This window comes from Micromys minutus, assembly GCF_963924665.1.
Source record: "Micromys minutus genome assembly, chromosome: 24".
NCBI classification, from domain to species: Eukaryota; Metazoa; Chordata; class Mammalia; order Rodentia; family Muridae; genus Micromys; species Micromys minutus.
In genome coordinates, this window is record NC_137959.1 from 39,804,930 (window position 1) to 39,819,425 (window position 14,496).

Genomic DNA, 14,496 nt, shown 5'->3' on the forward strand with positions numbered 1-14,496 from the left:
TAGAAACACAAAAGAACCCAGGACCTTGCATGTGTTCTTAGCACTGAGCTATGCCACCGTTTGACAGTTTGAGGATGCTAAGCACGCGCCCACTGCGTGGCTCCAGGAGGCAGGGTGTAGATCAGAGCTATGGAACAGTGGGGCGCGCCGTGTGGGCATCTCCCTAGATAGGAAGGCAAGATGAAGTATTTCAGAGCCTCCCGTCCTGCAGGACCTCATGCCTGGCTGAGTGTTGTGTGTGAGTGTTGCCCACAGTGTGCACGCGTGCCTGTGCGTGAAAGTGTGTCTGCATACTTCTTAAGCTCCCCTCCGAGTTCCGTTCCTGTGTAGAGAAATGACCTTAACAAACACACCGTGAGGAAAACCACCCCCACTCCTACACTAGGGATCAAATCCAGAACTCTGCCACTTTTTTTTTCAAGGGGTCCCATTGAGCGGGGCAGGATGAGTTCAAGTGTCACCCGTGAGACATCTGGCTGGCCAGACACATCTTTCCAGAGCTGAAGCACCGACCAGTGTGTCCTCCTTCTCGCTCCATGCCCAGGCTCTGCACCAGTGGCAGGCGGGGAGGGGGGGGGCTGTTACCTGACAGCCTTCAGCATTGCGTCCCTCGCTGAGCACAGTTGGATAGCACTTGGGGCCTTTCCTAAAAGTGCTTCCTCTTCCTTGGTTGCCCATTTCTCCAGACCAGGCCAGGAGAAGACCCTGGGCCACGCTGGATGCTTGGCTCCTGATCGGGTTTTGTTTGCCTGCACCTGCTGATGTCAGTCTCAGAGAGCTACTCGGCTAGAGCATGAAGAAGCCCTTTGTTCCCGCTGGCGGGGGGGGGGGGGGGGCATAATTAAGCCTCAAGTGCGTGCCGCAAATGGACGCCTGTGAGCTCTAGACGCAGCTGTCCCCAGGCCGGGAGCACTACCTCTTTTACGTGCTCATCTTCCTCCTCATTACTGCGGCCGCCTGCCTTCCCGTCTTGTCTTCAATGACGCAGCCACACTGCCCTTGCCTGGCTGTGTTCTCGTACACCGGCTGCCTCCCGCGCGCCCACGCCTGACACCCGCCTCGCCTTCCACTTCCCACTAGCCTCCTCATTTGAACGTAGAACCTCACTGTGTAGCCCAGGCTGGCCACAGATTCACAAATTTCCTGCCTCAGCCTCTCAGGAGCTTGGAACATGTGTGTGCGTGTGGGTTGTTGGTCTTCAGATACTCTTTCAGACGTGTGCGGGAGCCTGGGAGTGTCTGGGGTCTGCCAAACCAAAAGAAGCCTCTGAGGAAATGTGTCTGGGTTCATCCCAGCTCAGAAGGCAGTCTCTCTGACTGCGGCTACCTTCGACACCAGCTCACAGATTCAATTCGGGTGGCCACCTCAAAAGGGCTTGTAGTTTACCCCAGTGGCGGGGGTTGGGGGGGTGTAACCAGAGGCCAGGCAGAACATCTGCCACTCAAGGTCCTGCAGAGGACAGACCTAGACTTGATGACCTCTGCCAGCAGCAGATCCAGGAGGTGGGAACATGCGACCTGCACCAGACCCCTTCCTCAGCATGGGAATCATTAGAGGTGTGAGTCCGTGAGTGACTGAGGCTCCCTTCTCCAGCTCCTCCTGTCCGTGCCTCCTTAGCTCTACCTCTCCTCTCTCTCCAGGACTTCGGGAAGTGCCCAAGGCTGAGGCTCTTTACTCAGGAGTACATCCTCGCCCTGAATGAGCTCAACGCAGGCATGGAGGTGGTAAAGAAGTTCATTCAGAGGTGTGTCTCACCCACCCACCCAGCCACCCCTCCTGTCCCTGCCCCATGCCACCTGCTTCACGACACTCAGGGTACAATTGTGTCTCTAACCTTCTAAGAGGTACACCACGAGCCTCTCACTGTGCCTCTGTGATCTGGCTTCCTTCGATATCTCTGGGAGATTGTTATTGTAAATAGATAACACATGAAGAAACCCTTAGCATGGTGAAGGGGAACTTCTGAACCATTTTTTAAATTTTTTTTTTCCTGTCTCTGTGGCCCCTCCCCCAGAGGGCTGTGGGTATTTAGGGTGGAGCAAGGACCAAGGACAAGATTGGTGTTGACTTCTCACCTTGGCCTGTATTCTGTGAGGCTTCCTTTTCAAATGTTCTCCTCTTGCCTCAGTTTCTTATCTGTGAAATGAGATCTCTGATGCTCATTCGATCCAATAACTATGACAATCCGAGTGAGCTGAAGTGCTCATTTCTGCTGCGTTTGAAAAAAAACCTGACCTGGGCACTGGGGATGTGGCAGTAGGCAGATTGCCTAACATGCTTGAAGCCTGGGCTCCATCCCCAGTACAATGGAAGCCGTGCTCACAATGCAGTCTTGTGGTCCCTCCACTTGAAAAATGGAGGCAGGAGAACCAGAGGTCCAAAGTTATCTTGGGCTACATTGCAAGTTCAAATCCAGCCTGAGCCAATTACAAAACTTAGATTTGTGACCTGTGCCCACTACAATCCCACAGCACATGACCATGCTCAGGCAGGTTGTTCTGCAGGACTGGTGTCAAATTCCACCATCCCCAACACACGCACACACACTTCTAACCTTGACTCTGGTTGTGGGGTCAATCAAAGCAGGACAGGCTTGTCTCAGTGACAGCACCCATGATGGCGGTTTCCTAGAGAGGTTCCGTATGTCATCCTACACACACAGGTCAGCCCGTTTTACAGAGAAACAACCATGGCAGAGAGGCCTCTGTAACAAACAGTACAGTAACACGTACTAAGGGCTCTGTGATGTCGCTTGCCCTGTGCTCAGCTAAGGTGACCTGAAATGACAATTGTTTTTCACAAATCACACTTTAAAGAATTTTGAATAGTCATTTCGGAGAGCACCTGTGCAAATGGGGCTGGTCCCAGGATAGAGCCACAATGTGCCGCATGGTCCAAACTAGATTTGATCCTCTGTCGCCCTTCACAGAGCTCAAGGCACAGGGGTAGAGTTCGAGTAGTTGGCTAGACCAAGTGAGCTGGCACCCCTCTTGGCTAGGACTCATCAGCCACATGGCGCAGGCTCTCCACCTGCCCTCATGAGGGTTGACAGAAGTGGTCTCCCACCTGGACCACCTCCCCAACTCCACCTCAGGCCAACAGCTGCTCCACAACCTCCTTACCTCCCTCTCCTCTCTTTCAGCATGCATGGCCCCACAGGGCACTGCCCACATCCCCGGGTCCTGCCCAACCTCGTGGCGGTGTGCCTCGCGGCCATATATTCCTGCTATGAAGAGTTCATCAACAGGTCAGTGCCGGTGCGCTGGATGGGTCTGGGTGGGAGCACAGTGCCACCCTGTCCTGGGAATGTGTCACCAAAGAGGATAGATTGTCACCCCTCTCTGCAAGTGGCCATGGGTGTGGACCCAGCCCCAAGTTAGGGCTGAGAAGATAAGCAACATCAGAAGCCTAGGAGCACCTAGGCTCTAGCTACTGGTATCCTTTGCTGAAGGCTGCTCACTATGGGACAGGGCAGCACTCTGAGGGGCTAAAGCAAAAGGCTGCTCAGATATGCAAGTCTGTGTGGCACTCCTAGGAGTTTGGATGAACACCTGTCATTTTAGGCTGAGGCAGGGGGATCACAGGTTTAAGGTGACAGAGGGAGAACTTGAGGGGGAGAGGATGTGTTGAGTATGTACCTGTGTGTGCTTATCTGCGTGTGGGGGAGGGGCTATTAACGGCATTTTCCAGCCCGCTGCAAAAAGAGTGTCATTATCAGAGCTAGGAAGTGATTGTATTGTGCCTGTGGTTACCTCCGCTCTGGAAGCAGATGCTCTTAGGGGACTCCTAAGATCCCTGACTACACCAGAGCCTGTCTGGTGGGAACCAGACCATGCACATGGTAAAACCACATAGTGAGGGGACCAGAAGGGGGTTACTGTGGGTGCTTGCCTGGGTGGGGGGAGAGCCTCGGAGCCTAGGATTTAGGTGGAAGAGGGTGACTACTATGTGTAGCTGAGACCCCCCTGCCCCAGGAAGCTAGGTGTGACTCAGTTGTGTGTCTTTTTACCCATCATCCTCCAAGGTTTGATCCAGACTCGTCTGTTCTGGTTAAGGCTGTTCGGGGGGGACAGGTGCCATTGATTTTCCTATAGCTACTTCCTATAGTCTTGTTGGTCACGCAGGACATGGTGCTGCAGCTGCCCAGTTGTTCAGTTGAGACACAGCACGTCTCTGAGGGTCCCCTGCTCTCTAGGCACTAGTAGAGCTGTGGGGAGCTTCAGGGGCAGGGGAGCAGCATGTGCTAAATGAAGTATCCTCACAACAGAAAGGCCCTAGTGCCTTTGGGGGAATCTCTGACATTGGGTTAATGAAACTACTAAAACCAGCAGGCAGAGAAGGACGGGGCTGCGACAGATAAGGGTTGTTTCTAGGTAGCCGTGCATGAGAGAGGAGGGTTGGTTTTCCACCCCTCTGTCCTGGTCCTGACATTAAGAGGAGTCCTTGAAAGAGCAGTCTGCTCAAAGACCTTGCTGCCCCTTCCCATAGGAAGACCGCTCCTGTCTGTCTTGAGATGTACATCTTTTCCCATCCCACAGTTGTGGGTGACGTCACCAATCAGAGATCCTTTGTCCTGGAGACGGGGCTGTTGGACTTTTGCCAGCACAATACAGGGTCTATTCAGCTTAGAAATAAGAAAAGAGGAACAATACCCAGGCCCCCAGTGCCATTCTGAATTAATTGGTGTGGTCTTGGTGGTATTTAGAGTCTCCGGGCTTAGAGCTAAGAACTCTTACCAATAGAAAGTTAGAAGGGCCTTTCAGGGAGATGCTATTGAACACAAGACCGCCAGACTTAGGGAGGCAGGAAGCAGGAAGAGGAGCATCCTGGCAGAGGACACAGTGTATGCAGTGACCCAGTGGTGACCAGGTTACTGCTGATCACAGCATTTTCCCATCCGTGTTTCCTGAACCACTCATGGCCACTCAGCCTGCTGAAGTTCCCCGCAGATTTTGTTTTTTTCGGCTGGGGATTCAGGGGTCTGCTTGCTTAAACTGCCCAGGGTCTACTCATGGACGGAGGGTCCCTGCAGAGCAGCAGCTCAGGGAAATTAGTGTAACTAAGACTAGAGACAGAGAAGCTAAAGATGAAGGGACTCCCTGGGGCCGGCTTTGAGAGCAGATGGAGCTCAGCAAGTGCTTGCCATACACATGTGAGGACCAGAGTTCAAATCCCCAGAACCCACATAAAAGCTAGGTGTTTGCGAATAGGCTTGGCAGCCACTTACAATCTCAGAGATATGGTAGATTTTTTAGCCAGCCTAGAAAAATGGACAAGTTTTGGGTTTGACTGAGAGACTCCGCTTCCATAGATAAAGAGGAAGGCAATCAAGTAAGACATCCGCCATCAACCTCTGGCCACTACACGCATGCACCCACCTGCATATTCAGCATGTGGCGGTGGGACTCAGATGCTGAGCAGGAAGACACACTTTAGAGGAGGCTGGCCTGGGTTCCGTTTTCTGAGAACATGGGTGAGCCAACAGACAATTTAAGTAGGGGAGGGTTGTCAAGGGATTGCCCTTCCAACCACCACGCTGCTACTGCTGCAGGGAGGGAGACGGGCTTCAGGCCCTCAGTCATGAGGGACTGTCAAGATGAAGACACAAGGATAAGACAGGTCGCCCTTCCTCCCACACAGACTGGCCTTGGCTTCCAGTAATGCACAGCTGAGCCCCTGGGAGCCCTTGAGTTGGGGTCCCAGCTGATGGCATAGCTCCTCCTTCCTCCAGGCCTACCAGGTTGCTGTTTCCTTTTGGCCCATTGGTCAGTCCCTCCCAGTTGTCCTCCAGGCCTCTGCACACTCCCAGCGAGCACACAATGTTCCTACACTTGAAAGAACAGACGGCCTGACCCAGGTTAACGTGGCTGTCTGGAAAAAATCACCGAGCAGGGCCAAGAGGCCTTGAATATCCACTCCTCAACCCCAGCTGAGGCAAACGGGGAACTGAAGTGCCGAGCACAGGGGAGCAAATAAAATCTGAGCCCGTGGAGATCCACAGGCCCCGCCTCTCAGACCACATGCGGCTTCCGCCCACTATGGAGTTCATAGGTTTAGAGAAGCGAGTGATTGCTTTCCCCCAGCAAAGCCAAAATGTGTTTATTGAATGTCCTCATTGCGTTGTGCTCAGCCCTGGCTCACGGCAGGTGCAAAATGGATTCAGGCCTTCCCTGAGGTCTCTTCACAAGTTTGGCACGTGGTCCCAGAGCCGCCATGTGGACCTAGCCCTGCACACCAGTACACAGTGCATGTGCTCTCTTCCCTTTGGGGACACGGCACACGTGACATGTTTGAGTCATTCCAACCTTTACCATGTAGGGCCCAAGGATCGAACTCAGTTTGTCCAGCTTAGGTACAAACCTTCCTACCCATTGATCCATCTTGCCAGCCCGAGAAGCACCTGTCTCTGGTCACCCCTGGTCTTGATCTTAGTCTTGTGGAAGCCCTGCCAATTGCTTGTAGCAGCTTGCCCTAGAACAGCTGAGTTCCTTGAGTTTGGGGTGAGTGGGAGGGGGTGTTTCAAAAGTTCCCAGATTCAGGGGACTGTTCGAGTATCCACCAGGGCAGGAAAGCTATGGTTTTGGTGTCCAGGCAGGAACTCGTCCATGGCAGGAAATGGAAACCAAAGGGGGCTTCCTAGAGGGGAAACCTACAGTCTTGGGGCCTTAAAAGACAGCTTGGTTGGTAGTACTTAGCCCTAAGAGTAGAAAGATTCAGCTGCTTAGATTCATGAGCTGTGACATCAAGGAGTATTAACCCCCATGGAGTCTTACCCGGAGGCACGGACACCAGCCCCAGAACCTATTGCCCCTCTTACCGTGCCCGAGGATGCTGTCCCAGAAATTGGGGGTCACTTTGGAAGGGGCTTTATCAAGTCCAGGCTCTGACAAAGTCCTGCTGTAAAAAGGCTCTGAACATCAGTGTTTGGCTCCACATTGTCCGAGCAACTGTCACCTAAAAGCCAGTTCCTCAGTCACCACCTTGGTGTCATGAGGTGTCACCAAAACCTTTAGGCAGTTGGAAGTGACAGAATTTAGAGGTGAACCCTGAAAAGATCCCCCCTCCCCGAGATAACAGGCTTGCCAGAATATGGGTCTTGAGCCATTGATGCGGAGCTGGGAACTCCCAGGAGGAGAGTGGATGCTATGTTCTCTCTCTCTCACCTGGCTAGGACAGACAGTAAAATAGGGAATGTCACCTGAAGTGCATGGTGGCGTCAAGGTAGGAGAGGTAGCTTCACCTCAGGAAACAAATGGGAGCAGGATTGGACTCCTCGGGTGTTACAGGCGTATCAGGAAGGATTCTGGGTTGGTGTCCGTATGGCTGCACCAGGTACTAGGTGGTCACAGAGAGGGGTGGCCTTGTCACAGGTGTGCCAGTGTTGACTCGTTGAGCAGGTGTCTGTTGAGTGCCTACTGTCTGGGCTGTGGTCGGTTATAGAGACGGGCAGTGGGGTCTGGACTCCGGGTCCAGTGCTCCTCAGACTGAGCTGTGTACCCCAGGACAAGCCTCCACTTCTTTGTTCCTAACGAACACTTTATTGCGACCCCTTATGGAGGTTCTAGGGAAACCGGCAGAGCTGATGTACAGACGCTAAGGAGGTCAGGTCTTGTGTCTCCAGTAGCCTCCTGGCTTATTGTTTGTTTGCCGTCATGTGTTTTCAGTTTCCTAGACAGAGACCCATTAGGTAGCCCAGACCAGCCTGAAATTTGGCAAGCATCCTCCTGCCTCAGCATCCCAAGTACAGAGAGATTAATTAACCTCTGCTCAGCACTGCCCTTTGTGGCTGTCAGGGCTGAACACCATCCCCCCTTCACCCACTCACCCACTCTTGCCCTTTCTCTTCTCCCCATCCAGCCGCGACAACTCCCCCAGCCTGAAGGAGATCCGGAACGGCTGTCAGCAGCCATGCGACCGGAAGCCCACCTTACCTCTGCGCCTGCTGCACCCCAGCCCGGACCTGGTGTCTCAGGAAGCCACATTGTCTGAGCCACGGCTCAAGTCGGTGGTCGTGGCCTCCAGCGAGGTCCACGTGGAGGTGGAGCGCACCAGCACTGCCAAGCCGGCTCTGACAGCCAGCACGGGCAACGACAGCGAGCCCAACCTTATTGACTGTCTCATGGTCAGCCCAGCATGTGGTACCATGAGCATTGAGCTGGGCCCCCAGGCTGGCCGCACCCTCGGCTGCCACGTGGAGATCCTCAAGCTGCTGTGAGTACCCTGGAACCCACTTTGGGGAGGGCAGGGTTTGGGGGGGGCCGGTCCTGCTACCAGCCTGAGCCCTATGGGGGTGGGTGTATGGGCATGCTTGTATTAGATGTACAAGCTGTGAATGGGCAGGTGTGCCCCAGTACTAGGGAAGCTAAGGCAGGAGGATGACTGCAAGTTCAAGGTAGCTCAGTGTAGCCCACGTGGCACATGCTAATCTGTGACACACTTCCTGTAGTTGAGGATATTATGAAGGTAGCAGTCATTCGTCTGCACTTCCTGTTGCCCTTGAAAGGACTAGGGGGCCTGCTAAAATCAGTGCCAGACTCTATGTCCCTCAGCTGAGGCCAAGGGAGGGTAGAGCTCAATCTACGGATCCTAAGGAAGAAAGTTCCAGAATTCATTCTGAATATCTGAGAACTGAGCTCGGATCTGGGCTTCCACAAGGCATGGAGGAATCTTGTTTCTTTCTTGGCCAAACCCACAGCACTCCAAGCCTCCCCGGGGTCTTGGCTATGGGCTCCTGTGAGCTACATTTCCTGGTAGCAGCCTTCCAGGCCAGAACTGCCTGCCTTGGGCTGTTTCCCATGGGCCCCAGGCCTCTTGCCATCTGGGTTCTTTGCAGGCCTGAGAGAGATCACACACCACTGACAGAAGTTAACTCCCTTACAAATGTTCATGTTTGAGCTATTTCTTCCTGCTTGGCCAGACCTCCTGTTTGCTACAGCTCCCAGGGTCAGGATTCAGAGGTCATGTCCAGGTTAAGAACACTCTGATGAGCCAGAAAAGGTCCCACCAAACTGAATATTAGGTCTCTGATCTCTAGGCCTTCAGATTTGCTAGATCTCAACAAACACCTGCAGTTCAGAGGGTTCCAGTGTGTTTTGCACCAGGAAAACAGGTTTAGGGCAATAAATCTAGGTACATATCCCTCAGGTGCCACTAACTAATCTGTGACATAAATCAGTCGTGTGGCCTCTCTGAGTTGAACCCTGTAGCTCCAGCTCAGAGCAGACGCTACCATGCACAGATGGACCACATTTCCTGGTAAGCAGCCTTCCTGGCCAGAGCTGCCTGCCTTGGGCTGTTTCCCATCGGCCCCAGGCCTCTTGCCACCTGGGTTCTTCGCAGGCCTGAGAGACATCACGCCACTTACAGAAGTCATAGGGTAGTGTTTCCTGTCCTAAATAGAGTCAGGGTAAGGTACATTGTTAACTTGACAACTTAGGAAAAGAACACTGGCATTCGACATGCACAAAGGTGCCGAGAAGCCAGTGGACGTGGTTCTATCTGTTGAGTAACATGAGACAGTGAGTACCCTGTCTCCTTTAGGTCTCAGCGGTTTTGTCTTGCACCCTCTATGGAGGGCTGCTGTGAGATTTCAGTAATGGGACAGTTTTCCCTGTTGTACTGTGGTCCTTGGTGACAGTGAACTGTACTGAAGTGCAGATGAAAGCTTAAAAAGAAGAAGAAGATGGAGCCAGGCATAGCAGTGCAGGCATTTAGCCCCAGCACTAGGGAGGCAGGGGGAGTCTGGTTTATGAGTTCAAGGCCAACCTCCTTTACATAGTGAGTTCCAGAACCATAAACAGTCCTTGTCTGGAAAAAGCAGAGAAGATGGTATGCTGTGGAATTGAGACATCACTTTACAGGATGTTGTGAGGGTGAAGAAAGCCATGCTCAGAACTCTGGGCGTGCCCCTGGCTGCAGGGAGAATGTTCGATGGCAGCCAGTCAGTGTATTGTTCTAATCTGTTATGAGTTCCCAGAGGCAGGCTTTTCCATCGCTGGAATTTGACACCTCTAAAAAGTCAACCCAAGCCTGGAGACCCACGAGAAGGAGTGTATTTCAAAGACACATCAGGATTGATCTACTTTTGATTAGACCGAGTTGTCCAAGACCAGCTTGGGATCTGCAGTAGGGAAAGCCTGGGGTTTTTTTCAGGGTCCTTGTCCATCCATCCATCATCCATCCATCTGATTACTTATCCATCCATCCATTCTCCACCCATTCATCTATCATGCACCCATCTGTCTACCCGTATATTTACACACCTGTCTGTCCGTCCATCCACCATCCATTTATCTGTCTATCCATCCGTCTGTCTATATATCCATTCATCCACCCACGTATTCATTCATGCACATATTCTCTTTCTGTGTGCATTGCTGTTTTGCCTGCATGTATGTCTGTGTGAGGGTGTTGGATCCCCTGAAACAGGAGTTACAGACAGTCGTGAGCTGCCGTTATAGGTGCTGGAATTGAACTTAGGTCCTCTATAAGAGCGATGAGTGTTCCTAACCACTGAGCCATCTCTCCAACCCAGGCTTTTTTTTTTTTTTATTAGAAAAAAGACCTAAGTATAGCCTTCTTCTGTAGTAGGAGCTTGGCCACCTTCTTGTGAGGCCCTTGGCTGTCAAGTGGACAGAACATAGGCAGGAGCCAGGATCCTGGGTTCAAGGGTCAGCTCAGCTCTGACCTAAGATCCAGGCCGAGATGCTGACGTTTCAAGCATTTGTGTTTTATAAGTCGGCGACAGTGACGTCCACTGACCTGGAGGGCCTTGGAAGACCTCATCTGGCATGCAGTGGACACGGCATAGGAAGTCACGTTTCAGTGTGCTGGATACCATGAGTCAGTTAAGGGTGGAGGTGATCTTGTCATAGGAAGGCAAGCTAGCTGCAAAAAAAATAAAAATAAAAAAAAGAACCACCCACCCCCATCCCCAGGAGGAACCAAGGGAACAGGCACATGCATCCCTAAAGCCTATGAACTCTGAGACCCCTGGTTGGCACAGTGCAGCAGGCTAGTGCCCTATCATGCCCCCCTCAGTTCCTGCTACCTGAACCCAGACATCCCGTCCCTCCCTCTTCATGTGGGTGTCCCGGAAATGACGTGGACAAATCTGAGCCCAGTGCAGGGCATAGTGCGTGCCTAGATGTCAGCCATAACACTGCCTAGACTTATCTAGAGCTACCAGATTCTTCTGGTAATTCTTTTTCACACCGTTGTCCAGCCTCTGAGCCTTTCCTCGGAACCTTTCCAGGGTGTGATCTGAGTCCCGGAGTCCTTATCGTGGGTTCATTTGGAGGGCGGCATGTCGGGGAATAGTCCAAAGCCTAAGTTTATCTAAGCCATACTTTGTTAGAAGCAAGCATTTGTTGAAAAATAGCAGGCATTATTTCTGTGGAAAGCCCAGGTAAATGGGCAGGATGTCCAGGCAGGCAGGAGGTCAGCAGTGTTAGATCAGAAGAGTTGGACTGTTGTGACTCGGTAGTGAGCTGGCCTAACATTCTGAGTCCTGGTGTCCACGCTCATCACTGCATAAAATGAGCATCGTGGGGCATGCTTGTACTCTCGACACTTGACAAGCAGAGGCAGGAGGACCAGGAGTTCAAGGTCATTCTCAGCTACATAGCAGCTTTGGGGCTAGCCTGGGCTACCTGAGAGTCCCTATCTCAAAATCAAAACCAAACAGGTTGAATGGAACCGGAAGAACAAGAAGTGGGGGGAAATGTGAGACGAGCATTAGTGCAGAAAACGGCAGGAAACCTCAATTTCAAATTTAAACGAGGACCAATAGTGAAGCTTAAAATTCGCCGGCCATCCACCCAGCAGCTCACTCCATGAGCACTGTGATTTGAGAACAGACTACTTTGAGGTTCGCTCTTCAGCAAAGCCCTCAAACCCACGAGGTTAGGGACTTGGGTATAAATACAGTGTAGGTGTCGGGGTTCGGGAATGTGGGCCATGGCTTTAGGAGTACCTGAGTCGCACCTCAACTGCCAGTGGAGATTTGTAGAAAGTCGCAAAGCATCTCCGAGTCTCAGTTTCCCCACAGTTCTCCGGAAGCTTTCCCACATGGGGTGGGGGTGGGGGGTGTCCACCCATCATCAGACTGAGACCTTGTTGAAATCTCTCCTGTGATGTCTCCGCTCTGCACTCCCCCTCAGCCAGCCTCAGAGCAGCCTCTTCCAGTGCCTGAAGTGTTTCTGCTCAGCCACGTTTCCACAGTGGGACAGCAGGGCCTGTATCACCTGTCCTGTTTTGTCATTTATTCTCTGAGCAATGGCTTCACTCTGCCACCAGGGTGCACCTCGAAGGAGAGAAGGTGGCACAGCATGTCTAGCCCTCCCCTATGTCTCTGCTTGAGGCACAGGCTCCTTACCATACAAATGTCTGATTTGGGTGAGGTCTTAACAGTATAAAGTCAGTTAGCTCAAGGGTCTGGCGTCGGAAGCCTAAAGGCCGCGTCTCAGTCAGGGCTGTGTTAGTTCTAGCAGACTGTTTAGCCCCTCTGACCCTTGAGTTTCCTCTTCTGTTTAAATGGCGCAGATCCTGTTTATTTCGTTATGTGTTTGCAAGGAGCGTGTGCGTAGGAGATGCTGAGGAAGTATGTCACAGGCCTCCAGCTGGGTCCAGTGGAGAAAAAGAGGCGGGGGTTCTAATAGCAAGAAAAGGGGTGTCTGTTTATTGGGAGGATGTTTGCCTAGCATGTGGAAACCCTTGGATTACGTCACCCTACACATGGATATGGCATGGTGGCCCAGGTCTGTAATCCCAGCACACAGGACAAGGAAGCAAGAAGATCATAAGTCCAAGGTCATTCTCAGCTGTGTATCAAATGGCCAGACTAGGCTACATGAGACCCTGTGTGTGTGTGTGTGTGTGTGTGTGTGTGTCTGTGTGTGTCTGTGATCATTCAGATGCCACAGTATACATGTGGTGGCAGGGGACAGGCTTCATTCAGGGACTCAGTTCTCCTCTCCTACCATATACATTCTGGGGCTCGAACTCGGGTTGTCAGGCTCGGGGACATGCACCTTTACCCATAAGAACCACCTCACCAGCCTCGAGATCCTGTCAATAAAGAAAACAAACAAACAACAATAACAAAAAACAAACAAAAAAAAAACCATTCTGGTAGCTGAGGACGACAGTCCAAATTGTGGTTTGTTGCTCTTGGTTGGTTTGGTTTTGTGGTTGTTGTTGTTTTGGTTGTTTGTTTCCTTGAATCAGTCTGTAGGTTTCCCCTTGAGTCTGGTCAGTCACAGACGAGAGGGACAGGTGTGCCTGTAGTGCTGTGATGCCACCATGGGCCATGTGGCTGGGACCTCAGTATCTTTTATACCAGGGAATAGGTCTGTGCACAAATTCTTCGTGTCATTTGAGTTGCTTCAGGGCCTGAACTAGTGACCCCGTGTAACCCCAACCCCTCCTTAAAGGCTCTGTCCAGATGTGTCCTGCCCTAAGGTAGTAAGGGGCTCGGACATCAACCTAGATTTAGGGATTGGAGGCCCAGAGTAGCCCCCTCACCCTCTATGAAGCCCCAAACAGTAATGAACAGAGACAGAGACCGTCTCAGCCCTGAGCAAGGAGGGTACGCAAATCCTGGGGAGCTGAATAGTCCCCCCCCCCCCCCGTTGTTGTTTGGAAGTCTGGAATGTTCTTTGTTGATTCATGCTGTGCTATGACTACTGTCTCTGAAGTAGGCAAAGCAGACTCCATATTGTGTGCTAACCCCAGACACTTCTATCTTGTGGCCCACTGTGGGATAGCAAGTGGAAAACCTCTCCCTGCTGACCACCCCTCACCGGTCTCCTCTCTCATTCTAGGTCCGACTATGATGACTGGAGACCGTCTCTGGCCAGCTTGCTTCAACCCATTCCATTCCCCAAAGAGTAAGTCCAAATAGGAGGAGAACCTCAGGAGAGGAGGATGTCATTTTAAGGGGCTCACAGTGTCATGGCGGTGAGGAGGGTGGTGGGACCCACAGCCAAGAAGACATAGAGATGTGGCTTTGCTCCGCCTCTCTGAAAAACCAGAATGTGATAGGAACAGCCTCAGGCCTCATGGCAGCAACATTGGGACTCAGTAAACTGAGAAGAGACCAGATCATCTCTACCATATATCTACCTGTAATACCATAACGGTTTTTATTACACAGCATGTGGGGACAGCAATACCCCGCCCCCAATCCCTGGAGAACAGTAAAAATTGACAGTTAATATAATCACTGTGCTAGGCAGGGCAACACCTACCTATACAATTCAGTAGTTCTCAGTCCTAATGTTGCGGCCCTTCACTACAGTTCTTCATGTTGTAGTGACCCCCACAGCCATAACGTCATTCTTGTTGCTACTTCATAATTGTAATTGTGCTACTGCTATGAAGCTTATTGTAAATGTCTGATATGCAACCCCTAAGAAAGGGTCTTTTGATTCCCCCCCCCCAGGGGGGTTACAACACACAGGTTGAGAAACACAGCTTATAATCCAGCTTGGGGCT

The 14,496-nt window shown here is 51.9% G+C and overlaps 1 protein-coding gene across 1 annotated transcript in view; it reads left to right on the plus strand.

Annotated features, from left to right (window-relative positions):
• Nucleotides 1-14,496, plus strand: part of CMIP (c-Maf inducing protein) — a 195,718-nt gene that overhangs the window by 167,744 nt on the left and 13,478 nt on the right. The window contains exons 8-11 of the mRNA XM_080936738.1: nt 1,641-1,744; nt 3,143-3,247; nt 7,858-8,211; nt 13,824-13,889. Coding sequence (XP_080792864.1) covers nt 1,641-1,744; nt 3,143-3,247; nt 7,858-8,211; nt 13,824-13,889 — 629 coding nt within the window. The remainder of the gene's footprint in view (nt 1-1,640; nt 1,745-3,142; nt 3,248-7,857; nt 8,212-13,823; nt 13,890-14,496) is intronic.